The sequence below is a fragment of the Antennarius striatus genome, chromosome 15 (assembly GCF_040054535.1).
Source record: "Antennarius striatus isolate MH-2024 chromosome 15, ASM4005453v1, whole genome shotgun sequence".
NCBI lineage: Eukaryota > Metazoa > Chordata > Actinopteri > Lophiiformes > Antennariidae > Antennarius > Antennarius striatus.
This window is the reverse complement of record NC_090790.1, coordinates 5,084,782-5,112,709: the sequence shown is the minus strand read 5'-3', so window position 1 is coordinate 5,112,709 and position 27,928 is coordinate 5,084,782. Positions and strand designations below refer to the sequence as shown.

Genomic DNA, 27,928 nt, shown 5'->3' with positions numbered 1-27,928 from the left:
TTTAGCATTGTAGTAAAATCATGAATAATTCATCGAAAGGAAGATTCGTTGACGTGTGCTTAATATATGTATAGAGGTGCACACTGACGCCTTGACAACTGTCCTCCTAGGAAGCATTTTGAGGATTGGGTTGTTGCTTAAGGGCAACTTGAAGGCATGTAGTTTGTCAGTAAGAGGAGAGCTGTATTCAATCTGGGTAAGCCAGGGGACAAACATGTTTACATGGTGAGCACATTAACACAGGTCCGCTCCATAGTGCCAATTTATTTTGCAATGATGGTGAGAAAGCAGCAGGACATGGCGCCAGTGTTAATGTACATTCAAAGTATGATTAGAATATGAACGAGTGCATTTGGATGTCAGTTTCTTCTTCTATTGTATAAAAAGACAGATTATGAAATAGGAAGCTGTTTTTCAAACAATATGCATAGATAAAAAAATACTTTTATGAATAACAATGCTATCATTGTTGCTTGATTACAGAGAGTACATCTACAGAGATACGTAATGAACAACATTAAGGCAGTGTAGGAAAGGGGAAGTCAAATTTTCATTTTCCGTGTGTAAAATCTGTGTTTGGTCAGCTGGTCCAGTGAGGAATAATATGATGCAGTATGATGAGAAAGTAAATGGGAAAGTAGAAACAGAAAGTGTTCTGTCATACAGCCACTCAGTGTTTGGAGAGCAGTTGCTATAGTTTCATGGGCATCTTGGTCACTGGAATGTTTTTTTAACACACATTTAGTCACCATCACTACTAGTGTTAAATAGTGTAAAATAATGTTTTGACCTCATCATCTTCGTACATTTAGACATGTAGCAAAGAATGACTTTTTTTTTTGTGCTTAAATTTAGTAAAATAGGCCATTTAGGTCAACAAAGACGTCAGTATTGTTCGTAATTTGTTGATTATGGGATTTTGGAGAACTAAGTGATTATTTTCAAAATACTGTTAATGCTCTAAAACAGTTAAAACATGGCAGCAATATGTTCTGCTCTTCCAGATTGAGTGAAGTGAAATCGGGAATATTCATCGGACAAACATTGTCAATCGTTATCAACAGATGTTATGAGCAGCAACACATTCTCCCTGTTGTTTGTATCGAATGTAAGAACATAGACGTGACAGTCGTGCTCTTGGCCTTAAGTAACACTGATCCTGATTACACTCAAAACACCCTCCTGTTCAGTTACCCTCCTTTCATTTATCTAACTGAGTCTCCCTTCAGCGTCTTCTTCTTTAATTCCCCAGACACTTATTTTTCCTCATCCCGCTCTCATTCCTTTTTCATTCCTCTTCATAATCTCATTTCCGAGTGGATATCCACTAACTGGTCTTAGATTGTGAGCCGCTTACGGAGACATCTCTCCTCCTCTTCTTCTTCTCGTTCTTCCCCCATGTTTCTCTCTAAACATCTTGCTTTTTTTTTTTTTGTGCCTATTATCCTATGTACTACAGGACCATGCTGTTGTGATCCAAAGTCGTTCTTTTTAATCCACCAGTTATTTTGATTACAGAATTTAAGTGAGACTTTTATCATCAATTTCTTCCTGTCCTACTCTACTCAACCATCTGCTCAACTTTCCTACCCACATCTCTCCTTGCATGTTCATTTTGAGATGGAGAGATTTCACATGGACTTGTAGAGACCAGTCACCCATTCCGCTGAAGCGCACAAGGTTCCTACGGGAACTGTTTGATCTGCCTGGTTGCTGCTTTCATGGTTTTACTTCACCACACACAGACAGCACTGAGCTCACTGGAGAGAGTTTTCGACTTTCACTGAATTGTAAAATCTTGTCTCGTCTTATTTTTCTTGACTCCCTTGGAACATCAGTTTGTGTAACAACTGGTGATTGTCCATTATAGGAAACATCAGGAGATAAATACTTTGAATACCTACACACACCTGAAGCAGATTAAAAACCTGACATTGTAAGGACCGCAATGTTTTACCTGTGGAACGAGCGCCCTATTCAAGATGAGAGGAGCACTTGGAATCACTTGAATTGTGACAGAAACATCCCTCATTATAATTTTAAGCCTAACCATAAATATTCATTTAAATTTTTTAAAAAAACACAAAATAGAACATTTGAATCTTTTGTTTGTTGTGCTTTTGCTCGCTGACTGACTGATGTTATGAGTTTGTCAGTGATCTGTAATCCAACACAGACGTTGGTCGACTCCTCGTCCTCTTCTGTTGTCCTTTTAACGGGACAAATGCTTTTTGCGTTTTGACTATTTATTGAATGCGCTATTTGTTCAAATGCTGTTATACTGGGTAGTCGGTCCAACGAACCAATTCAAAACAGTTATTTTTGCATTTGAATTTTGTGTTTTTAGGCAGTAGTGACTCGGTTTTTTTTTCATCTCATCTTGATTGACATCTCTCTGAAGCGCCTCCTGATTGTACTATTATCTGAACTGGGTTGAAATGTTTTTTTCCTGCAGGATGTTTCAAAGAAAGTAAAATAAAAAAGGAGAAACCATGAAATGTAGTGGAGACGAGCTTTAAAGTGCATTTGTGTGAATGCAGCGGAGCATGCAGACCTGACATATATGCATTATTATCCCAAGTCTCCAAAGTATAGATGTGCTGTTGGTGCAGAAAGGGGGAGGGGAAGGGGGGGGGTTATTGCATCATGAAGGCAGAACAGGGGCTCTTTTCTGTGGATCATGTACTTTCCTGTAACCCAGCATCAACCTCACTGATTGGTGGTTATGCTACCTCTGCCCTCTGGGGGGGGGGGTTGCACTATAATAATGGTGCAAAAGAAAATGGAAAGTTTCCATTCCCATCCTCCATGTCATTACCATTCTGCTCCATCATCTTTATTGCCCCAACCCCCCCCCCCCCCAGCTCCCGTGGGGGAGACTGCATCCCTTGAGCCTATGGTGTCCCAGCAGCAGATGTACTGGAATGGAGCGCTGCTGTATGCCTGGAGATTCTTCATTTTTAGAGAGTAGCGATAACAGCATATTCAGATTTAACTGCGTCACTCAGAGGGGGTGCAAACCTGGTTTTAGGGTCCCATTTAAAAGCTGTCATGGAACAAAACTGGGTGGCAGTGCAACGGTGAGCAACATTAATGTAGAATGTAAAAGGAAAGATCCAACCATCCATCAATCCATCCATCCATCCATCCATCCATCCATCCATCCATTCCAATCCACTGGTAAATTCCATGCTGAGGACAGCATCAGGCGTAGGTCTTGGTGCACCTTGAAATCCAAGTCGACACCCAGTGAGAAAACGTGGGGGTCGGGGGTTGGGGGGGTGGTGGTGGTGGATGACAACAAAACTGATCCACTGCTCCACGATGATGTTTAAATCATGAGCAGAGCTGAGGAGAAGGAAAGGCAGCGCAAATTATGAAGAGATTTCGGCTTATGCTAATGATTGTAATGTTGCCAGTCGCAGCGGAGATATGCTTTTGAGTTGAGCATCCCATCAGTGTCTTTAGCGAGTATGTGGCTCGATAATAATCCCAGCATGCAGGAGAATATTCATTCAGAGCTTCAAACCATCCATACAGAGAACAATAGCAAGCTTCCAAACTGTTGTGCCGTCTCCTCCATAAATCCACCGTGTTCATCCTGTTGTGATAAATACAGCCAGTATTCACGTTTAAAACTGGACCTTGTTGTGAAGACCTTATAATTTCACTTCTTAACCTTTAGAAGTAGAACAATGATAATGACTGGAATAATATCTGAGTCTTATCAGTTATCTAACAGTTATCTTTGTCCGGTACAAGCATGTTGTTCATTTTCACCTTTAGATCCCATTTTAGATATCACCGCCGTGTTATCAGTGTTATTTTTGTTAAGTCTGACAATCTCATTACACGGCCCCGTGTGTACTATCCTAGTCAAGGCCAAATACAAATATCGACAATAAACATCAACATCAGACTTTTTCTTCTTCTTCTTCCTCCAATTAAAATCAATCAGATTTGATGACTGTAACTTTAATTCAAACGGATGACTTCTGGAGACGGATGACCGCCCTCCAGAGCCTGGGTCCTGCCCGGAGTTTCTTCCTCAATGAGGGAGTTTTTCCCCGCCACCGTCGCTTATGCTTGCTCTAGAGGGCATTGTTGGCTTTCTATCTGTAAAGCGCTTCGATATGATATGATTAAGCGCTATATAAATAAAAGTTGATTGATTGAAAACCTTCATCCAAATGAAATCCAAGTCCAACAAGCATCAACACCTCCAACCCAAAATCCAGCATTCAATAAACAAACCCAATGATACGACTGAAAGGCTGCTTTGATGAACTTCACAACACAAGATGGCAGCTTTTACACAACAGGTCTCATCTCGACGTGTTTCCACCAGCCCCCCCATCTGTCTCCATCAGACAGTGTTTTCAGCAGAAATACCACAGCAACCAACTAGAAGAGAGAGCAAGGCTTTCTTTGATTCCCACTGTGAGTACAGCTTTAGCTCCCAGCCAGTCAGCGGGGAAGTGACCCAGCAGGATGTGCTGGTGATTTCTTGGCGTTGATAATATGGCAATCTTCATTTAATGCCTCTGTGATTTTATTACATCTCCGTCGTTTCTCCTGGCAACCCAACGACATTCACCGAATTAGAAACGGCCCTAATTACCTCTGTTGTGCCATGTTCAGGCTAAAAGCTGCATGTCATCTACATTACTATTGTGCTTGTTCTTATTTGAAGCTTGTAATGTTTTATTTGATCGCCTGAAGATGTGCTTTTGACACAAGCACCGTATAAATGCACCTTTCTGCCTCTCAGTGAACTTCAGGATGAGAAATGCGATTTTACACAAAATAATAATTTTGGAATTTTATCATTTTGAAAATTTCATGCATTTCTTTTCCCATTTCTTTGTCTGTTATGGAAAAGTGGTGGAAAAAACAAATTTAACCAGGTTTGGGGGGTTTTTTTTTGAAAGGAAACAGAATGAATTTCTTAAGCAGGACCTGAAGGATTTCTCGTTTCTGACGACCAAATGTAGAACCTGCTGATGTAATAGCTGAGATGGTCATTTGATGCTGTAAAGGGGTTTGTGGTGTGTGACATCACAAAAAAGGCATTTTGCGAAAATTCAGGCCACAAAAATTGGACTTTACCAATTATTTTGAAAATGTAATGAAAGTTTGCAGAATTTATAAAAAATAGTTTCCTTTTTAGCTCCAACTTTTGGATTTTTAGAAATGATGCTCTATGTTTCGTTTGAGAGGTTCTGTCAAACGTATCATGGCTGTACCATTTGCTTTGATGATGTGAATCTCTGGATTCAACAAAACTCCATTTTTACCCATCAAAATCCGCAGCTTCCGTAAAAACACGGCGTTATTGTTGCCTTCATTTCTTTTACAATTCGAAGCTAAAACACATTCGTTCGTGTGGATTCCCTTTATCAAGACCTGTTCATGATCTGCTATGCAGTTTGTGTGTGTGTGTGTGTGTGAGTGTGTGCGTGTGTGTGTGTGTGTGTATGTGTGTGTGAAAGATAACAGGGTTCACAGCCACCTTTTCTTCTCCCTTTCATTAGAGCTGTCAGTCACACCGACAGGCGCGCCCTGACTTTGTTCGGCTGACGTCTGGTGCTGTCAGTCCAGTCGGTGTTCGCCAAAGTGTGTGAACGTTCAATCACGGCTGCGTGTAAATCCTATTATACACACACACACACACACACACGGAAGTAACGTAGTTAATGTCAGTCAGGGTAGAGAAAGTGTCATTTACAGTTCCATGTGTGTGTGTGTGTGTGGGTGTGTGTGTGTGGAGGTTTGTGTACTTGATGCATCTAGCTACATTTTTTTTTAGCTATTTGCAATACAAATCTGTTAATAATGAGGTAAAATATTGCTGTTATGGCAAAAATATTTCATCATGAGTGAAATAAACTGCAAATCCAGAAGAGGAGAATGATTTACTGAGAAAAGACTATCCTCAAAGTCGGAGTAAAACAATCCCAGAAAGCTGTTTTGATATTCCTGTGCTTCAAGCAGCTCTCTGAGGACTTCTTTACGCCTGAGCCTCCAGAGCTGGAAACATTCACCAGCGTTCGTCGGGATGATTCAGGACTCAGGAGCTGCAGAATTGATTCAGAGTGGCTCTGTCTTCATCTCAGCAGGCTTCCCATCGCCATCAGAGATGGTGTGTGCGTGTGTGTGGCAGTCCAGCTCAGAGTAGGAGTAGTGGGCTGTCACACTGCAACCGCATGATGCACGGATACAAATTATGGGACGGGTTTTGCGTTTTTTGTCATTGATAATAAAGAACAACCAGCCAGGGGTGACTCAGGGGAATAAGATAGTTGGAATAAAATATGTACTTGTGTAGATCTTAGTTTGTATTTAACCATCAAAAGAATGAAGCAAACGTTTTGAGACATCATTTTATGGACATTCCATTTTGAAAAAAAGTTTTTCCCAGAATATTTTAGAAATAACTCAACAGATTAAAAATGTACGACCCCCATCTCCTTCCATCTGAATAGACTGGCACTTATTTCTTCTTTCTTTTTGGACTGGTCACAAGTTTAGCTTTAGACTTTTTGACAAACATTTCTAAAAAATGCTGGTCTTTTTATCATCATAATGATGACTCTCCAAACTTCACACATTGACCATTGATGCAAGAAAAATCTAGACATGTATTTAAAATACAGAATTATTTGGTAATTTGTGATATTTCTGCCCATAACAATTTTCAATGTTGCCCAAAAAATACATCTTTTGACCATAATACTCAAAAGCACATTTTACTCATCACATGATGCCTAACATATGGGTTCGTTAAAAGTGCGTCGCTAAAGGCAAGATTGTGCATCAGCGGTTTTTCTAATGGGTTACATTAGCATGAGCCAGTGGCCTTGATTGCCATATGTCCTGTATTTGCACTCCTGCTATGCATGGAGTGTGATTTCATCTCTTTTCATGGCTTCATATCACGGCAGTGTGAGCTGATCAGCACATGCATTTGAATAACACAAACATACTGTCATTGAGGAAAAAACACGAATGGACCCAAGCAAGGCTGCAGGCTGTTGGCTTTGGTGACTTTCATTTTTAAAATCCATCTATGCATCTATAATATAATCGTCTTCAGCTCCTTATCGGGCTGAAGATCCCACGCATCTTTGAAATATAGGATTAAAATTTGTAAAATTGTGAGTTTTCTGGGACTGGAACTTACACAGACTTGACAGGAGTGATAATTGACATGGAGTCTTTATTAACTTCACCAAATGCTTGTTGTTTCTTTGATTTCGGAGTTGAACATTTGAAAAGGAGAAGTCATTAAATTCAGGAGTGTGTCTGGATGCACTTTCTTTAACGCGTGAGATGGTTTTTCTCATTATGCATAAACTGCCTGACAGAAACTTAGAATGGTTGGGGAAAACAAAATAACCAGTCTGGGATATTTCTTTCTACTGTTGTGAATAAGATTAGATTTTACCAGCATTTTTACCTAATTGTCATGGAATTGAACGGCAAGGTGGGGCATTGAAGAAATTATTAAATTCTGGAGTGCGTCCGCATAGCTCAGCCAGATTATAAAGGTGTTATATTTTATTTTTTACGATATTTTTCATGCGACATTAGCTTTGTCTGGACTTTACAATACTGTTTAAGTACAAGGAATAAAAAAGTTATAGTGGCAGAATTAAAAGTGGACACTATAATGTTCTGTCACTTCAGGGACTGCGTTGGTGAATGGTACCGTAAATATTAATGGTAAGTATTAATTGTCTGTCATCTGTCAATAAAAAATGCAGAGATAAATATCATAGATTGTTTGATTATGTTGCTTTGCAGAAAAATAATTTTTTTAGATCATTCAATCTTCCGTCATGAATAGTAAAGCTCTGGTCATGTTTACACAGATGTGATCAGTGTGATCAGACCAGTAAAACTCTGTCGAGTTTCTCTGCCTGAGCAGCCATCTGAGGAGTCGAGTCCCTCTCACCAGCCGACTCTGGGACTTAAACCCGATACATCCCAGTGCTTTTCCACATTCGTTTTTCCTCCATGTTGCATATCTCAGCTCCCCAGCGAAGAAAACAGGAAGATATCTATTAATGGCAACAGGAAGGAGATCGGCAGATGGGTTCTGAGAAATTCTGAGAAAGATAGTAAATTAAACGCAAATCATGTTTGCATCAATAATTTAAAGAAATTGCCTTTGAATTCCTCTGGTAAATCAAAATCCAAACCTTTTAGATTTTGTTTGTGCTAATCCTTTGTGTGCAGTACTGAATAGGTCTTCACTACTTTTTAGCTGGATACAGCTTTAAATGATCTGGGTTGAATTTGGATCCACTGTTGCTCAAAAATAGAAGCAGAATTTAAGTTGTTAACTGGTTTGGAAGCAAGCCTGCCTATACCTGGTTACTTAGAAACTTTAGCGGAGGTAGCTCCCAACCCTGTATTTGGGCTGAGATAAGCTAATACCCTCACTAAAGATCTTTTAACGTAACTCATGAAAAGAAATCAAAGCTTTCTAAAAAATTTCCAAGACAAAACAGGATATGGACAGATTATGAAGTGATTTAAATTTCCTTTAACTATCAGCTGAAGATAACCAGGAATGAAGCAGAACTTAAAAAACAAAACAAAACCAAAAACAAGACAGTCCAACAGGAATAAAACCAAAAATAAATGCATTAAGAAAATCTTTATAAATGACCAAAAATGCTCAAACGACAAGGAAATAATGTATTACTGTATGAAACAATGGAGGAACACAGGAAGCGGGGCAGAAAAGAACAACGAAGCAGAGTAGAAACACTCAACCTAAACACACAAACACAGGAAGAGAGAGAAGGGACAAAGGGGAGAACTGAAAACAAAAAAGGAGAAAAGGAATGTACCAACAGGCAGACTCGGTACGCCTTAAGTCCAGTTTGAGGGAATAACAGCCCAAAACAAGTAAGACAGGATGCATGAAGCTCCAGACATGACAGGAAGTACGAAACCTTTAAAAGTTGATTTTTTTTTCATCATAAATCCGTAACCATGGTGCTTTTAAAACTTGGGTTTGACTCCTTTCAAGCTATTCAGAGGCGAATGTGCTCTTATGATTGGGGTCTTTGTCGAGCTGAAAGGTTCCAGTTGTCCAGGATCCTAACTCTCACAGGGACCTGATATTTCCCTTCAGAATTTATGTGATGGAGGGCAGAATTCTTTTTTTCACCCCAGCCCTGATGAAGCAAAGCAGCCCCATAGCAGTAAAGTGCTACCGTCATTTCCTACAAACAGTTCAGCCAGACTCATCACTTCTTGACTATTCTCCCCAAAACTTCTTAGAGTCATCTAGATGCGTTAGAATTCGGACCGGTCTCAGCAGTCTTTCTCCTCACCTCTCTTTCATGGATGACATTTTATCCCAGTGTTTTTGGAACGCTGACCTTTACTGAGGTGAGGGAGGATTGCGCTGCATCAGATGTTTGCTTTGGATCTTTTATGACTTCCTGAATGAACTATCACCGTACTCTTAGGGGAATTTTGGAAGGCGGGTCACTTCTGAGAACTTTCACCATTGTTCCAATCTTCCTGTGTGTGTAGATAATATGTGTCACACTGGGTCTGTGACATCCAAGGCGCCTTAGAAATAGCTCTGTAACCTTTCCTAGACGGATGTATTTCGGTGACTTTCTATCCCATTTCTTCTGAATATCTTTTGATCTTCTCAGCGTGTCTACCGGTGAGATGACTTCATGCGTCTGAACATGGTTGATTTAAGTGATAATCACGAGTGGACGGAACGTTGAGAGACGAGGTGATGAAACGGTCATGAGATGTTGGACAAGCAGAAAATGAATGCATAAAAGAACCAAGTGAAGATACGTCCATTTATCCTGCTGCGTGGGATGGTGTGTCTCTCAGACAGAGGGTGTGTGTGCGTTTGTGTGTGTGTGTGTGTGTGTGTGTGTGTGTTCATCTCACATACTGGGATGCATAATGAAGATCTCCATCCTGCTGATTCAGCTGCCCTGAACCTCCCTACACGATTACAGTGAGTATGAAGCGTGCTCCGACACTGACGTCTGCAAAATGTCACTGTCCCTGACTACGGCCGTCAGTCCACGGGTCTGTGCTCCGCAAACAGGTCGCTGTGTGGGAGGACTCCCAGAAGCAGTACTGATGTAGAGAAGGACTTTTAGACAAGAGGAACAAACCAGTGACACAGAAATGTTCTCACCACACGGAGACAACAAGACCAGCAGAAACGCGTCCATTCACTTTCACTCAATTTATATCCTGATATAAATAAATTGCTGTACAGCTAATTCCCCCAATCATGGTGACATTACAAGGGTAAAGGTTTATGACTTGTTTAAATTATTTTAAGGCTTCAAAATTATCCATAATTAAGAGTGTAGATAATTTCTGCCTTGTGCTCACCTCAGTTTACAGACATCTGAACTTATTCTCTGAGTAAAGCCGAGTGAAGGGAGTGATGCTCAGATTGCGACACTCCCAGCTTCGCTTTTACTCTTCCGCAGCTGTGGGTGTCGTCATGGAGACATAGTCACGTCTTATACAGTCTGTATGAAAAATGTTTTCAGATATCCAGGCATCCACACACTCTGACCGCATTCATATATTTTGTTGTCTCCATTGTGTGCAGCAAACTCACTCACAGAGAGTAAATCTACAAGTATAATTGATCGAGTTGGTGTGTGTGTGTGTGTGTGTGTGTGTGTGTGTGTGTGTGTGTGTGTGTGTGTGTGTGTGTGTGTGTGTGTGTGTGTGTGCGTGTGTGTGTCCTCACAGTGATGGACAAACACAGTCTTCTAATTGCTTTGCACATATTCAGATATTGTCAATGTTTTCTTAGGAGGGAAGTCGATACAGAGTTTTGTTTAGTCAAGGTTAAAAAAGTGCATTTATATTCACAGCTGAGTCTGAGGGTCATATTCGTACACTGTCAACAAGCTCTCTTACTATAATGAATGCAGTTCATAAAATGAGATGTTAAATATATGACTTAATGAAAATAAAACTACAAGAAAATGCCGGATTTTTTGTTTTTGTTTTACATTGTTTTCTAGGAACAAATGGAGATCTCAAACTCTCCCCTCACCTTCTCCCCTCTTGTTTTTGTGTCCAGACCAATGACGTGGCAGGAAACACCTGGAACTGGCTCTACTTCATTCCTCTCATCATCATCGGCTCCTTCTTCATGCTCAACCTGGTGCTGGGCGTCTTGTCAGGGTGAGTCGTCTCTTCATACACACACACACACACACACACACGCACGCACACACACATGCACACACACACACTAACACATCATATGTCCAATGCTGCATTCAGTCAATGCTGATCAGATCTGATTCAATATTTATAATCTGTGATATAATAAAACCATGGTGCATCAGGACTGACAAAAATAATGGCGACAAAAATTTGACTGTACTTGAAACAAATGTTTTACAGCTTTACTTACATTTTGAAGTACTAAACATGAAGATTTGTTTTTAAAATATTCTCTTTTTTTTTTTTTTTTTAAATCCTGTTTTTATGCAGAAAATTGTAAAACAAATGCAAGTTTTTTAAAGGAGCAGTAGATTTGTTGATTAAATTAAAACTGAAGACTGCTTTTTGAATTAAAAGCTGAAACACAACATGTTAGACCCCAACCTGAAGAACTATCTGAAGACATGATGTCTTATGTCATCTTTTACAGTCACAAATAAATCCCTTATATCATCTTTTACAGTCTCTTTTTGTCATATTAAGTTACCTGACAGACTGGTTATAAACATTTAGTCCCATGGGTCATTACTTTTTACCAGTGCTTATGGTTCTCCTTTTTTTCCCCAGTACTGATCCTAATATCTGCTGGCTGTAGCTGTATAACTGACAGACACTGGATGACAATCACATTAATCCTCATTTTATGAAAAGAAAGCTAAGAAAGCACTACTACATGTATTTATGTAAAGCATTTCCTCACAAACAGAATTGTATGTCAGCACAGGTTGTATCCTGTTCTGTGTGTAAAGAATACCTGTGTTTTAACAGAGAGTTTGCCAAGGAGAGAGAGCGAGTGGAAAAGAGGCAGGAGTTCCTGAAGCTCCGGAGGCAGCAGCAAATTGAGAGAGAGCTCACCGGATATTTGGAGTGGATCTGCAAAGCAGGTCAGACTCCTCTCTGGTATCTCATGTGTTTGCTTTGCTCAGTATGAAGATAGAAAGTTCTCCTTTCTGTCTTCTTCTCTCCCTTTACAGAGGAGGTGTTGCTGGAGGAGGAGGATGAGATCGCAGAAGAGAAGTCCCCGCTGGATGGAGCGTGGTACAAGAGGAAACAAAACCTTCCAGGTAAAAAACAGGACAGGATGTGTTGGCTGCTTTTTCATGGTCTGCCACCACACTGTGAACACAACCCTCCGCTTCGTCTCCCCCTAAAGAGAGATGTTTGTTTTGCATTCTGCATATTGTTCATCTTTCTACCCATGAATGGCAAAACATTGAAAGTGATGCAAATAATGTCTAAAGGTTTATAAATCACATTTAACTCTTTACAATAACGAAGCATTTATTCAGTCTATTTAAATTAATCCTGCTATAATTCTATTTAATTCATTCTGAAAAAGTACAATCAACATTTTAAATATCAGGTAGTATCTGGTGGTGTTTTATATTTACATTTTCACATCTCCATTTATCATACAAACCAGACAAACCAGATTTATGTCAGAAGAATCAATTAATCAACACCTAGAACCAGGTCAGCTCCAGTGGGAATCATAGTTTCACACCCAGTGTGAAGACAAGGGTTAATTGGTGAGATTTACAGCTTTACATACACACACACACACACACACACACACACACACACACACACACACACACACACACACACACACACACACACACACACACACACACACACACACACACACACTGGATTCACTCAGATGTCTGACAGACATCAGCAGCAGAGAACCAATCACAGTTCACTACCTTAGCAGAGACATATCAACATACTTTGTTCAGTATTGAAAAGTCTACATCTTTGCAAAGTTAAAAAAATAAATAAAAAATTTGACCAGAAAGAGACATGAGTTTTGGTTTATCTTTAAATCAGTCGGTTACAGATAAGTTCTCTGAGCGGCATCCACTTAGTGTTCTGGTTCTGCCTCTGGAGGCGCGTCGAATCGAAGAACCAACGGTCTAGATGTCGAGGAGGAGTCTGTGAATTTCAGCGTCTTATTATTATTATTATTATTATTATTATTATTATTATTATTATTATTATTATTATTATTATTATTATTATTATTATTATTATTATTATTATTATTATTATTATTATTATTATTATCTTTCTCTTCCTGTTTTGCTGTCATCTGCAGTCATCAAACGATCGAAACCCAAGAAAGGTAAAAACGACCTGATCAACGCCGAGGAAGGGGAGGATCCTTTCGCTGACATTTCCTCTGTTGGTGAGACTTGCGTCTATTTTTATTTATTTTTTGGTTGCTACCATCTGATCGCATCTGACCTTCACCCGCTGAGAACAGAGTTGACCTTTATTGGAAAAAAAAGCAGCATAAAAGCCTGTTTCTGGAGATGGATGGTGAACACATCCATCTCCAGACTCTCTGCGCTCCATTCATTCACGTCAACTGAACATTGTAGAACATTTTGTTTGAGAGCTCTCAGACTTTATGAAACTCACAGCAGACGGAGTGCAATTAACCTTTTAAATTTGTCTGTACTATTAAAATAGCAAGGGAATAACCTGCAGCGTATTAGACGCGTTAATATTAATGGACTTCATGGTCCCACATGAAGACAACATATCAGTGTGTGTGATAACTTCCACCATTCGGGTCGTCTTCATCGTTCCTGCGAGGTTCGCTTTTATTAGATGAGTGTTCCTCTAATTAGAAGCTGCGAGGAAAAAATTTTAAGGAAAGTTCAGGTGATTTTTTGTTTTTTTTTACGCTTTAATTCCCGTCCCTTGGGAAAGTCTTCTTCCTTTAATCATTCCAGTTCAGTCATCGTCTCAGTTGCAAAATGACTTTCACTGCTTGTTAGCAGCAGTGAAGTAGATGGAGCTGCTCCCCGCTACAGGTCTTTGAGCTTTAATTACTGTAACCGGGCACTATTATGAGTTTAATGGAAAAATGTGTCACCGACATTGTTTGCTTTTATTAAAAACAGACCCTAAAAGGTACAAAAAAGGGAAAGAAAAATGAAAGCCTGAAGCCTGGATCCAGGATGGGGAGAAGAAAACATCATCAGGTGGAGTCAGGAAGTCATTTCAGTAAAGAGCAAAGATCTAGAAATGTCAGGATAGGGTGGGCTGGATTAATAATCTGCATTGCAGATTGAACTGCTATGATGGGATTTAAGATGTGACACACATTCCACTTCTCCAGATGGTCATCCAGGCTTTTATTAACTTTATTAACACGGACGTAGAACAATGATGTCACGCTCTCTGGTTCCCCTCCGCCAGCTCCGCCCGGCTCTCCGTTTGGTCGTGCCAGCGTGAAGAGCAGCGGTAAGATGGATAGCTCCACCTACTTCCGGCGTAAAGAGAAGAGGACCCGGTTCTTCATCCGCAGGATGGTGAAGGCTCAGAGCTTCTACTGGATCGTTCTGTGTCTGGTGGGGCTCAACACTCTGTGTGTGGCCATCGTCCACTACGACCAGCCTGAGTGGCTAACCACAGCCCTTTGTAGGTGACACACACACACACACACACACATCCACACAGACCTTGATAACTATTTTATTATTTGCCGTGAAAACAGACGCAGCAGAGTTCGTGTTCCTCGGTTTGTTCCTGACTGAGATGTCGTTGAAGATGTACGGCCTGGGAGTGAGGAACTATTTCCACTCCTCTTTTAACTGCTTCGACTTTGGGGTGAGTGTCCTCCGGATGGGGCACGCAGGTGGTTTAACTAAGACGATGATGACGCCATCGTCTGCTCTCCTCTCCAGGTGATCGTGGGAAGCATTTGCGAGGTGATCTGGGACATGATTAAACCGGGAGCGTCGTTCGGCATCAGCGTGTTGAGAGCCCTGCGTCTTCTCAGGATATTTAAAGTTACCAAGTGAGTTCAGACGATTCACTTCAACTCCATCGCTGTTGACCTTTGAGGAGCACTGCTTCACCTGAAAATAATAAAACAATCCTTATGACATCATCAGAGAAACTTATTTATTTATGCTTTGGATTTGAAAGATCTGTCACTCCTCCTGTTTTCACAAAATCTATCTGTATTCTTCATTCCACTTTTATTTTTTACAGATTTCCTGCTCAGATCATCCACTAACATGACTCTCCCACTGATTTCTCTTTCACGTTGCTAATTTCTATGTAAAAAAAAATGTTTAGGCAGTTACTGAATAAATGCTAAAACACAAGCTAACCCATTGCATTGACATCTTAAAATGTGGATGAAGTCTTTTATATTTCAGAGACGGGCGATCTCAAAAGCTGCGGCAGCCGCAGGCTTCCTTAGCTCTATTCTCTCTGAACTGACAAATCGTGTTAGAGTTTGATGACAATCCTTTTATTGCATTAGATTAGCTGTAATCCTGTGATTCACTTTCACTGGCAGCTGTGGACCGTGACGCATTGATCTGTTTTATACCACCTACAGCTCATATCGCTATTCGTTCCTCGTTCTCCTCTGTTTTTGTCAGACATGTAGCATACAGTACAATTTAAAGCTTTTTCTGTCCCTGTGTTATTGCTGCTTCTTCTCAGGTATTGGAACTCCCTGAGGAACCTGGTGGTCTCCCTCCTCAACTCCATGAAGTCCATCATCAGCTTGCTCTTCCTCCTCTTCCTGTTCATCGTTGTCTTCGCTTTGCTGGGGATGCAGCTCTTCGGAGGACAGTGAGTAATCTCCCGTTACACACCTCCTCCTCCTTCATCCATCGGAGCCCCCACCCAGTGTGTGGTCGTCGGCCTCGCTGGGCTGTGGGGATGGATGTGTGGATAGGGCGGCGGCGTGATGCCGGCCTTTGATAACGCTCCCAGCTGGAGCTCCGTGTCTTCTAAAGACGGGAACTCCTCCTGATTCTGGACAGACTGCACTTCATCAAAAGCCTGCTATCAGCCCTGTCTGGCTCCACACACACATTTCTTAATTTATATCTCCTGTTTGTTTCATCTCACCTTACGCAGGTTTTGCTTTGGCCTCGCCGGTTACGATGTGCTTTAGCATTCCTTAGATGTCTGTGTACCCGTTTGTTGAGCCTTAGTCTCAGAATAGCTGAGGGAGTAGTTTTCCTTTAAATTCCTTGATTTTATAAAACCGAAAAATATAATTTTAAAAAAAATATTTATAAGTTATGAGAATATGTATTTTAAACAGAGAGGATATTGCTGAGATCCAGGAAAGGGGATGGAGAGCAGGTGCTGGAACAATTTGTTATTTCTAATTTTAATTGTAACAGTAGGGCGAGGCGTTATCATGAAGTTCATTCTGACTATTGTGGCTTTTATTTTTAATTTTTATCCTCAAATATACAATTTATATACAGCTTTTACTATTGCCTTGAAAGGTCTTGAAAGCTCAACTATTTTTCCACAAAACTTGACTAACAAATCAATCATATTTAGCATTTGTCCAAGACAAAATCTGCATGTGATAAATCTTTCATATCTTGGGCAGACTGATTAGACTTGTTCTTGAAGTGACCGAATCGCCAAATACAAAATCTCAAAGATGGCAAAAAGGAATTTGAAAACCTGTAGATGTTAGGTTTGATCTGTTGGTGGTAGCTTGATGTCAACCCCTCTGATGGATAAACATCCAGCATGTTATAATGCAGCCATGAAAATAACCATAAAAACAGCCGTCAGAAGAAATGATCCAGTTTGTTTTCAATGAAACTGTGTGAGAGTGAGCACATTATTGGGATGGGAGCAGGTTTGGGAAGTTGGCAAGTGGGAAGTGGGAATTTGGAATTTGTGGTGCTAATTTATTTCAAAAATATAATTTCAGGTTGTCAGGCATTTATTTTGACCATGCATCTTCTTGGCTGCATTTAAGTTACATCGACTGCTCATCTCTTGTCTCTGAGGGCTATTTTTAATTTCTACTGTTGTCTTCTTTCAAATTAACTGTCTCAGAGCTATTTCTGTTAATCTGACAGATTTTTGAGATCGGACCTCTGATGTTTCCCTGTCGCCACTGAAACGTCACTTTCATACAGATTCTCCTCAAACTGACGGCATTAACACATGTCAGCACCCACAAGAGAATAGTTCTGAGACAGCAGGCTGTTGCCTTTGTTATCACAGCATTAGTTTGTGTTTAATGGACAAGTGTGAGATGAGGCTGACGTACACTTGGTGCTCCCAGCCACAAAACATGCCGTTCTTCATCTGTGCAAACATAAACTCTGGTAGGAGGCCTGCAGATTCCCTTGTGGTCTGAAAACAAACGCTTGGTGTTCAGTTTCAGATCGTTCTCTTCTCAGGGATCCATGAATCTTGGCTACATTAAGAGAAGGTTCTTAATGGTGAAATGGTGAGGTTATTAAAAGCAATAAAAACACAACCATACACAAAGCAGATGATGCCAATTCACAAAGAAGCCTTGAAACCCTAAACATAGGATTATAGAGCTCAGGAAGAAGAGAGTCTTTGAGTGTATGTTCCTTTTCTCACAAAACCAAAAGTAATTCACAGTAAAAGGCTGAGAATAGAAAGAGAAAACACTCAAAGCAGAGGTCTGTCTCCCTGCTGAGACTCAGAAGATATCACTGGCTGTTGGGGAAAAAGGAAATGTGATCAGCTCAAAGATATAGATAGATAGATAGATAGATATATACTTTAATGATCCCAAGGGAAATTCAGGAAATATGTGCATCATTTTCTGTGTGATATGTCTCCGAATGTCTTTGTGGATTTCAATTTGAATGGGCCACCTCTCTGAAGTCCCGCCATTTAATTATATTTACAACAAGGTGGCGATTAATGTGTGGTTCAGATGATCAGAGGTCAATTTATCCATGGCTTCATGATCTTACAAACAAAGTACAAATGAACAAATCCCTGTAATGTTTGCAAACCTCACAATCCCTGTAAATCCCAAGCCCCGCACAAATTAAGTCTATAGAAATGGGAAAGCAGCCCTCAATTTCCTCCTAGATGCTGTGTTGGACCTGTATGCAATGTTCCCTCTAATTTTTCATGTGTCTGGGCAAACGCCCAAGCTTCAGCGTACTGCGGACCACTGTGAGCAACATCAGATGTGCTCGCTGTGGCCACACAAAAAAGTATCACACTTGTTCAAGACCTTGGATCATAGCAAGTTACATGGTTTATTAGAAGAATAAATTACAGCAGCAATTTTCATTTGTTTATTTTTAATGTGAGTGATTTGGCCCACTTGAAAAGAAAAAGACAAAAATGTGTAGTATGTTAATGTGAGGGTCCTGCTTTGGCTTAGGTCAGGTCCAGTTGTGGACCTGGTTTAGGGTCCTGTTCTGGAAGAAATGACACATGTACACCTTTTAGACATAACATTTTGTTCATATTAAAACATTCACATTTTGCACAACGACGTGTGCTGTTGTTTGTTATGCAGAATACATTTTTGTAACTCTGGGTCTGTAAAATATCTCATTGCTATTTTTTATCAGCATTTCTACAACCCATAAATTACTGTATCTAGTAGTAACAGCATTTAATGATTAATATCCAGGAATAAAAAATCTTAATAAATGTCATTAGAATATGAACAAATCTGACTTAAATTTTACCTTATTTTTCACGCGGTTGTACACTTTGTGCCTTCAACTGCTTCTCTGATTGGCTGAGTCAGTGAACCTTATCGCATCATTGGCTGGACACCTGTCACTCACTGATTTACAACGCAGAATAGTACAGAAAACAATATTATTGGTCTAATTAATTAGATTAGGTCTAATATTAGATATTACTTCATAGGTTTATGTCAGATTTTATTTTGTGCGCTGCATAAATTTTCTTGTGCGCTGAGAATGCTCCATGGATTTATGGAGAGAGAGAGTGTGTGTGTGTGTGTGGGTGTGTGTGTGTGTGTGTGTGTGTGTGTTAATAGAAGTCCATTCATGAAGAGCAGGCGTAGCACTTGACTTGTTCTGGTTTTTCAGTTCATTAAAGGAGTTGCTATAGCAATTTGCACTCTTACTTAACCTTCAGTCCCAGTAAATTACTGTGGAATACATTAAAATAGAATACATTTAATATCATGATTTTTTATTTTTATTTCTTACCTTGTTGTCATGTTAATCCACACGTGGTAACAGGGAAAAGACTAGTTCAGTTTAGGATTTGATTTCACAAAAAGCCCAAGAACCGCAGACCAAAGCAGGGTTGGGGGGGGGGGGGGGCAGCGGTCCAAACTGATGAGGCTGGGTGTAGGTGGTGCTCCTGGTTTTATGCTCAGTAAATAAACAGAAAGCCTCCTCAGAAGCCCGTGAGACGTAGTGTGTCCTGATCCATCAACTCACGAGACGTGTTTCACCGACAATGCAGTCCTCCTGGTCTCGTCTGAAGAAATGGGTCTGGGTATGGGGAGTTGGGGGGGGGGGGGGGGCAGGGGTGGGGAGGGCAGGCTCATGAAGAGTTGGGCTCCATGGTGGCTGTTGTTTTAAGGATTGATTTAATGAAGTCCCAGCGGATGTCTCTGGGAAGCCAAACATCACGCTCCCAAACCCCGTTATCAAAGTAAACCAAGGTTGGTGTGCACAAACCTGGAACCCCTCCCTGTAACCCTGAGGATGGAAAGGGGGTGAGGGGGGTGGGAGAGAGAAAGAAATGACAAGGCAGGGGGTGGTGAGCATGGAGGTAAAGCAATACAGGAGGGGAGGAGGAAAGAAATGGCAGGATGAGCAATAAGTGGGGAGATGCCGTAATGAGACGGAGAGGGACAAGGGGGGAGGAAGTATGATGGCGTACCGAGGGAGAGGAGGCTTATTGAATTAGCCCCCCCCCATCTACTCCCATCTCTCTCATGCATGTACAGTACATATTAAAGCCAGGCGGATGCGTCCCTGTTAATCTAACTGAGCGCTATTTATTTTTCAGTCATTTTGTTGCCAGAAGTATGTGGACACTATGCCTTCATCTGTTGCTCTTATCAGAGTTGGGAACCTGGCTGCAGATGTTCACTGTCAGTCACCACAAAACCAGTAATGAGGTTGGACTGGTGCTGTCTGATGAGGTCAGGAGGAGGCCGGTGACCCCACCCCCACCCCACCCGACCCTAACTTCCCTTTCAGAGTTACTGCTGTGATCTAATTTCACAGGTACAACGTCAGAAACTTATCCAGACAGAAAATAAATGATTTTTTTGGGAATATTTTTTTCTGGGAATATTTCCTGTCAGTGTGTATTTTCTGTAGCAAAGAGATCTACATTAAAACACATCCAGAAATATGTTTTGGAAGGTTATATTTCCTGTGGATGAGCTGACACGATGCAACACGGTGCCTCATTTCTGTACTGACAGCAGGAGTCACATGGCGTGACCCTCAGCTGCAGAGGTCACGCCTCTGACAGCTGCACGCTTCCATCTCAATGATCAAATTCTATATCAATGACCGTTATCAACATGTGATTATTATCGTTCTTCTCGTCTCGATAGCGACGTCGTTCTATCTCTGGTTGTTCCAGGTTTAACTTTGAAGACGAGACTCCGACAACAAACTTTGATACCTTCCCAGCAGCCATCCTGACTGTGTTCCAGGTGCCCCGCCCCACACACACACACACACACACACACACACACACACACACACACACACACACACACACACACACACACACACACACACACACACACACACACACAATGCAGACAAAGTGCCCTTTTATACCTGAATGTCTTTATACCTGTCTGAATGAAAGAGCAGTCATTTTAATTAAAGACAATGACTGGTCTGTGTACCTTCTGTCCCCTAACTGTTCGGCTGATAATCCTTCACTTAGTCTGCGCTCATAACCCTTCACTCTGCAAAATAATCAAATTCTCTGCGATCAGCATTGCTCTTTGTAACCATTCCCGAGTTTCAGTCTGTTTGTGACGCTTCGCTCTCCCTCAGATTCTGACTGGCGAGGACTGGAACGCCGTCATGTACCACGGGATCGAGTCTCAAGGAGGCGTTCGCCGCGGCATGTTCTCCTCCGTCTACTTCATCGTCCTCACGCTGTTTGGAAACTGTATCCCCACCCCCCCTCTTTTAACTTTACGACTGTGATCTTTTGCTTCGTGCCGAGAGGAAAGCAAGCACGGCATCCCCGTTTAAGTAACAATATCATACAGGATAGCAAATAAACACCAAACACTCACCTTGATTTATTAAACGTGGAGTTTCAATTTTTTTCGTTTTTGCGAGAGAGGAAAGTTCACAGAATCATTTCAAACCTCCTGGGAACATGAAAGTTGTCATGGCAACTGTCCTTTTAGAATGTGAAACGAGAGCGTCTTCAGATGTGCATTAATTTTAGGGTGAAATCAGTGACTCTATTCAACTATTTCAATTTACATGAAAAAGATTTGACCTACAAACCCTGAAGTGTTTGATCATCAGATCCCGATAGACTCAGTGATCACTTTGTAGTTTTTATCTGTTCCGCTGAGGTTGGATGGATTATTGATTATTGATTATTGCCTCACATCTTCATTGGTCCTGAGCTCTGCTCTCATTCAGACACCCTCTTGAACGTATTCTTGGCCATTGCTGTCGATAACCTCGCTAATGCACAGGAGCTGACGAAGGTAGGCTGAATCCAACCATCTGAATGTTGTGTTTAAAGACACCTACAGCATGCTGCAATACAAAGGTAAAGTGCAGTATCTGCAACATAAACCATTTTGCTCTGAATGTGTTGGATCTGTTACGTTTTTTACACCTTGTGTTTCTCTACTGTTTTGTTATGGTCACGAATGTAAAAAAACAACAACCCTGTCTTAGTTTTTCTTTGTCTTTGTAAGGCATATAGACGCTGTAGTAATTTACTTCTGCATGGTAAAATATGTTAAGATCCAACCCTGAGGAAATCCCTGCATGTGCGTCAGACACCACCAGGCTCGTGTGTTTTTTTGTTTCTTGTTTTTTTCACGATGCACAATTTAATATCTGTTCCGTGAAGGATGAAGAGGAGCAGGAGGAGGCAGCCAATAAGAAGCTTGCCCTGCAGAAGGCCTTGGAGGTGAGGGAAGTCAGTCCGATGTCAGCAGCCAACATCTCCATCACTGCGTAAGTTTGCCAGCATCCCTTCTGCCCGGCCGACATGCTGCTTGTTCAGTGTGTCGTCCTTTCGCAGTGTCTGATTTACAGCTTGGACTCCTCCAGATCTACTCCTACTCCTCCTGCTTGTTACCTCCACCCTATTATTCATCTTTTTCCATAGAAGAAGCAATTAGGGCTTTCAGTTATTTATTTATTTATTAATTAACCAAGTCCATGTGTATTTTTCCTCGAGAGCGTAATTCAACAATGTTGAACTGTACAATTTTGATTCTTCCTGTGTGTCACCCTGAATCTCTCAGAGTGCAGCCCTCCTCACTGCATAAGATTGAAATGTGATTGTAATTCAGTTTAATCATGATATGATTTAATTTAATATTTTGTTTAAATTCCTCTATCATCTCCAGATAGATGTCTCATGTAAGGAACAGTTAAAGTCCTGAATAACGTCCCTACCAGATCACTATTACATTATTATAAGGCACAATTAAATTAACAGCCACAAACATGAACTAAATTATACATTTCTTACTTTTGTATGAAGCTCCATTCAGCCGTGTCTCCAGGCTAACAGCTTATATTTTATATTAAAGGTTCCTATGACGTACATGAGGCATGACCGGCATGGATGTTAAAACATGTTAAAACATTTTGTATCGTTAATATAATGCATTTAGCATGTTTATCAGGCATCACGAAGAATACAAGAGGGTTATTTGCTTAAAAAGCTCATTTGAAACTTTATTTAAACCCATTATAGACACACTTTACTGTTATTAAACTGACGTAGCAAAAATAATGAGTCTAAGCATCTATTTAAGATGAAAGATTAAATCCACTTTATTGGTCCCCAGTGGGGGAATTGTCTTTACACTCATCATGTACATGCATATATATGTGTGTTAATCACAGCACACAACGTTGTGTAATTTTTTTCACTCTCTGGACTTATTTTTAAAGGAATAGAGAATATACGAAGGCCAGATGCAACTTAAAGGAAAACTTCTTTTTGTAGTTCCCGTCCTCTCTAATTGCATGATGTCAGGGAAGTCTTAACCAACCAGTTCCTGTCAGAGAACACCCCCCCCCCCTCCACCTCCCATCACCAGCCTGTGATTGGCAGGTCTGGGATCTTCCACCAATGTGGAAATTAATTACACCTCCATATTTGACTATTTTTAGAGCCTGGGTGAGTCTGTCAGGAGAAGGCTGCAGCGATTTCAGGCTCATCACTGGTTAATGGCTGTGGTGTGTAACGCTGCAGACGGAGATGTGCTTCTGTCTGACTCCCATCTGTTCTGTTAATGTGGGAGGGGATGGAGGGGTGGGGGGTGGGGGGTGGACAATACTGCCACTGTCCTTGAATTGATTGTGTTCTGTATAATTTAGTGCATCTGTGTTGTATGACAGCCTTCTTTTCACCCAACAAAAGCGATCGCCTCTTCTTTACTGTCGTCCTCCTCACTTAGAGACAGGTTAATTACACCAGAGGAAAGGATCAGCTGGGAGTGGCTGTTTGCCAACTTTATATGACTTCCTCTTAGCTGTCATTAATGTTATTGTGTGATCTTTTGTGTTGCATTTAGTGTATTTTGCTTTGTTGATCAGTGATGTAGGAAATGCCTTTCATTTTAAATACATGTGTATTTTGTGTGTGTTTACTGAGAAGCCAAAGGTTTCATTTCAAAATATTACAAATATTTCATGAAAAGTTTTTCTAATATTTCTGAAGTACTTTTAAACTTGAATTTAAAAAAAAATTTTTTATTGAGTTGTTCTGATTTTGGAATGAAACTTCAGCTTCCTGTCATGATGAGACGTCTCTGCTAATGAACACACCTTTTGTTGCTGTGGTGTTATTGAAGTAGTTGCACAGATTAGTCCTTCACTGTACGATGGGATGGGGGGGGGGGCAGGTGGAGAGACAGCAGGTCCACCTGCCCCCCAGGACTGTGTCTCATTTTTTTCTTTTGTTTTTGTTCTGCATGTACAGTTTTGTAAAGCAAAATCGAGATGCACTCTCTCGCAGGTCGTCCATCAACAGCATTCAGTCACCGTGAGTTACTCTCCATTACAATATTCTTCATCTCATCTCATCTCCTCTTCCTCTCCTCTCCTCCCCCTCATTATCGCATCCTCTGCTCATCTCTTCTGCTCCTGGTTTTACGTACTTTCATTTGTGGTTATCATCCCTCTCCTCTCCTCTCTCTCCTCTCCTCTCCTCTCCTCTCCTCTCCTCTCCTCTCCTCTCCTCTCCTCTCCTCTCCTCTCCTCTCCTCTCCTCTCCTCTCCTCTCCTCTCCTCTCCTCTCCTCTCCTCTCCTCTCCTCTCCTCTCCTCTCCTCTCCTCTCCTCTCCTCTCCTCTCCTCTCCTCTCCTCTCCTCTCTCTCCTCTCCTCTCCTCTCCTCTCCTCTCCTCAGTAAAATTTTGTTGATATGTAAAAAAAGTCAAAGTTAACTACAAGTTGCCCCTAAGAGCAGAGGAATACAGTTATTAGCACGAAGCTATTTGAAGCTATGAGGTCAGTGTGATTGTACAACATGTTTATGTCTCTCTTTTTGCTCCTACAGTAACTTGTGGCTCTCAGATATAAATAATTTGTGTCTAAAAGTTTAATTTCTCTGAGCGGCGCCGGCACTGCGGGCTGTTTGACCTTTCCAGCCTGTCGATATCTTAAACCCCAAGACATCCCTTTAAAAACAATATAAGCCACAGTTGATATTAAAGGCAGCGGCTGTAGGGTTCCTCCCCTGGCCTGCCGTTAGACTATTTACTGACCGACTGCGGTCTCGCTGCGCATCCTGATGCAAACCTCAGATGAATTTCTCCTCACCACGTCTCATTTTCCTGTCAGCAATTTTTCACCTGCTTGCAGGTGTGTCTGTTGCTCACCTGTCTGTGGATTCCTGTCCTGTCTGTGTCTCCTCGCTGTCTTTTAGGAGTTATACTGTCTACTCCTCCCCTGCCCGACGCATCTTGAGGTACAGGTGACCAGATGGAACAAACTTAACTAACCCATTAAGCCCCCATGTAGATCAACTCATCCCGGACAGAAACAGAAACCGTTTGCAATGTTTCATGCATTCATAGATGAAAGAAAGCGCTTCACTTCTGCCCCAAGTGTCCAAACCCTCATTCCATTTTTTTAATTTTACTTTTTTAGCTCTTGTCATAGCAGCAGATGCATGATGGGATACATCAACAATGGTCATCACTCACAGCACGTTTTCCTTTGCCTGCCGCATTTACACATTTGACCCGACAGAAATACAGATGAAATTCTGATTCGCTTTAACCACACAGAAGATTTAAGGTGAAGCCTTCGTCATCACGAAACGACGCCGCATCAATCGGTTTGACAACAGCTGTATTTTTCATGCTGACTTTATCTGTGCTGCACTCGGCTTTCTGTCAACTCCACCATCCCTAATGAAGAGCTTTACAGATTTCATGTTTGGTTGTTATTTGGGTTTCAGGGCACGGCTAATCTGTCATTGCTTGACCTTGACTTTTTGAGGCAAATAGCATTTCTGTCTGGAATAATAAGATCATTTTAACTGTTTTGCACCATTTGCAGGCAGGCTGTTAAAGGCTCATTTATTCTAGCCTCCTTTTGAATTTAAATTAGTGTTTGCTGTGACCCATAGTCGTTTTCTACTTCAGTCTAATTACTGCATGCTGATGTTGTTAGACTTGAAAAAGCTAACCTAGCTTTAGTCTTGCTAGGATGAAAATTTTCATTGAATTTGGAATTTAATTTGGAAAGAAATAATTAATGTGTTTATTCTGAAATCTCAGGCACCTTTCAGAAATTTAATGTGCATAATTTTACATTTTCCCATTGTTATGAAACAAGAAAACACGCCATGAGGATTGTATTTGTTTGGATGTATGTATTAATGAAGGAAGGAATGCATGAAAACTTCAGAGACAATCAGATTTATTCAGTAAAATTCTACTATTGTTACCTCATCCAGACCAACCCTCTTAATCTTTTGAATTTTTTAATAAGTTTTATGTAGTTTTGTCCCAAATTGGAACTGGACTTCATAGTATTCACAATGAGGTAGTGCCTCCATAGATGAAGTCTTATCAGGTGAACACACTGTGATGATTCCAGGCATTAAACTTAACATTACAGCGGCCGGGAAATTAGAAATGATGATATTTTGTCTTAGAAATCTGAGCCGCCCCTCCATATAACACATGAGCATGGTAAGTGAAAGCTTTACCATGGTGAACATTTGTGCCGATGCATCCATAGATCACAGTAAATTACACAAAGTAATAAAACTACAGACGCGAGTCTGATTCTTTATTACTATTTGTACGATGAAGAACGTAATGATGAGCAGAGAAAGTGTGTCTATGGATGAAAACTTGCTATCAATGTGATTCGTTTTTAAAAAAAACAACTAATAACTGAATGAATGAATGATCGAGTTTGTCATCTTCACTTGACTTTTATCTGTTTGTACAGCAAGGAGCAGCAGCGATCAGCAAAGGCCATGTCAGTGTGGGAGCAGAGGACCAACCAGCTGAGGAAACACAACATGAGAAACAGCTCCGAGGCCTTGTTCAACGAGCTGGACCCGGAGGAGCGGCGCCGGATGTCCTCCGTCCTCCACTTGCATCCTGACATGAAGACGCACCTGGACCGACCGCTTGTGGTGGAGGCCGGGGACGGCGACAAGCTCAGCAGGCCTCCTGAAGGAGCACGGGAGGAGGCGGGGGATCCTCAGCAAACCGGCCACTCCAGGAAACATCACCGGCACCGCGACAGGAACGGGGAGAGCAAGGAGGGGGGGAACGGCCGGGGTGGGAGGCACCATACCCATCACAGCCGAAACAGGGATCAGAACGCCGATGGAGCCCAGACTAAAGAGCGGAGGGGAGAGAGGAGCCACGGGCGCAACGGAGGTCAAAGGCACCACCACCACCAGGCTGGCTCCCCTGAGGAGGAGGCCAATGACGCGCGAGAGGAACGGGGGCGCCGCCCCCATCACTCCCATCGTCCTCCAAAAGAGGAGAATGGGCAGATGGCAAACGGTTCACAGGGAGACTACAAGCGGGAGGGTGGAGGTGGAGGAGGGGAGAGTAATGGAGAGAGGAAGGGACGCTGTTCCCACATGGTCCGAGCTCAGTCGACATTTGCTGGGGAAGACTGCAAGAGAAACAAGAACGGAACCAAAGGTCACTGGTAAGACAGGAGACACGACGTCCGGATGACATGATGATAAATAAAGTCCACTGCCACATTAAACAGTCGAGCTTCCATTCCCTGTTTTCTCCTCCTCTCTATCAGAGTTAACATTTATGTCATTCAATACAGGATAGTTTGAAATGTGCATGACCAACAGCAGCAACATTGATGATAATTTTGTGTTTTATTGGAGCAAAGAATGACACTGTCAGGGCTATAATTCAGTGTCCCTCTGCTCTACTTTAATAGGTGTCATCCACCAGTTCAGCCTCTGAAAATATTTGAGTTCTACATTCGCAAAGTTGTGTCTGAATAGTTGTTTCTTGATTTACAGACCCAACAGCAGCATTTGAGTGACTGGGCTTAATTAATTCTCTGGTGGATTCTCTGGACTTCTTAAAAAAGCCTACGTCTAGTTTGTTGTCATGAGTTGTGGTCTGTTTCCCGGGACAACAGATACATTTTCTCAATTGGATCTCATTTGGCAGAAAAGGCTTAAAGCATCCTGAAAGCA

General features: G+C 41.4%; 1 protein-coding gene across 3 annotated transcripts in view; it reads left to right on the top strand.

The window, feature by feature from the left end:
- LOC137608134 (voltage-dependent N-type calcium channel subunit alpha-1B-like) overlaps positions 1-27,928 on the top strand; it is a 127,361-nt gene that overhangs the window by 53,576 nt on the left and 45,857 nt on the right. For 2 of the 3 annotated variants that reach the window (XM_068334213.1, XM_068334212.1), the window contains exons 6-19: positions 11,105-11,208; positions 12,022-12,137; positions 12,228-12,317; positions 13,355-13,444; positions 14,467-14,688; positions 14,765-14,877; positions 14,955-15,067; positions 15,727-15,858; positions 20,635-20,707; positions 21,063-21,180; positions 21,672-21,739; positions 22,114-22,220; positions 24,205-24,267; positions 26,692-27,411. In XM_068334213.1, coding sequence (XP_068190314.1) covers positions 11,105-11,208; positions 12,022-12,137; positions 12,228-12,317; positions 13,355-13,444; positions 14,467-14,688; positions 14,765-14,877; positions 14,955-15,067; positions 15,727-15,858; positions 20,635-20,707; positions 21,063-21,180; positions 21,672-21,739; positions 22,114-22,220; positions 24,205-24,267; positions 26,692-27,411 — 2,129 coding nt within the window. Of the gene's footprint in view, positions 1-11,104; positions 11,209-12,021; positions 12,138-12,227; positions 12,318-13,354; positions 13,445-14,466; positions 14,689-14,764; positions 14,878-14,954; positions 15,068-15,726; positions 15,859-20,634; positions 20,708-21,062; positions 21,181-21,671; positions 21,740-22,113; positions 22,221-24,204; positions 24,268-25,150; positions 25,193-26,691; positions 27,412-27,928 lie in introns of all 3 variants that reach the window. The other variant, XM_068334211.1, reaches the window with a different exon arrangement.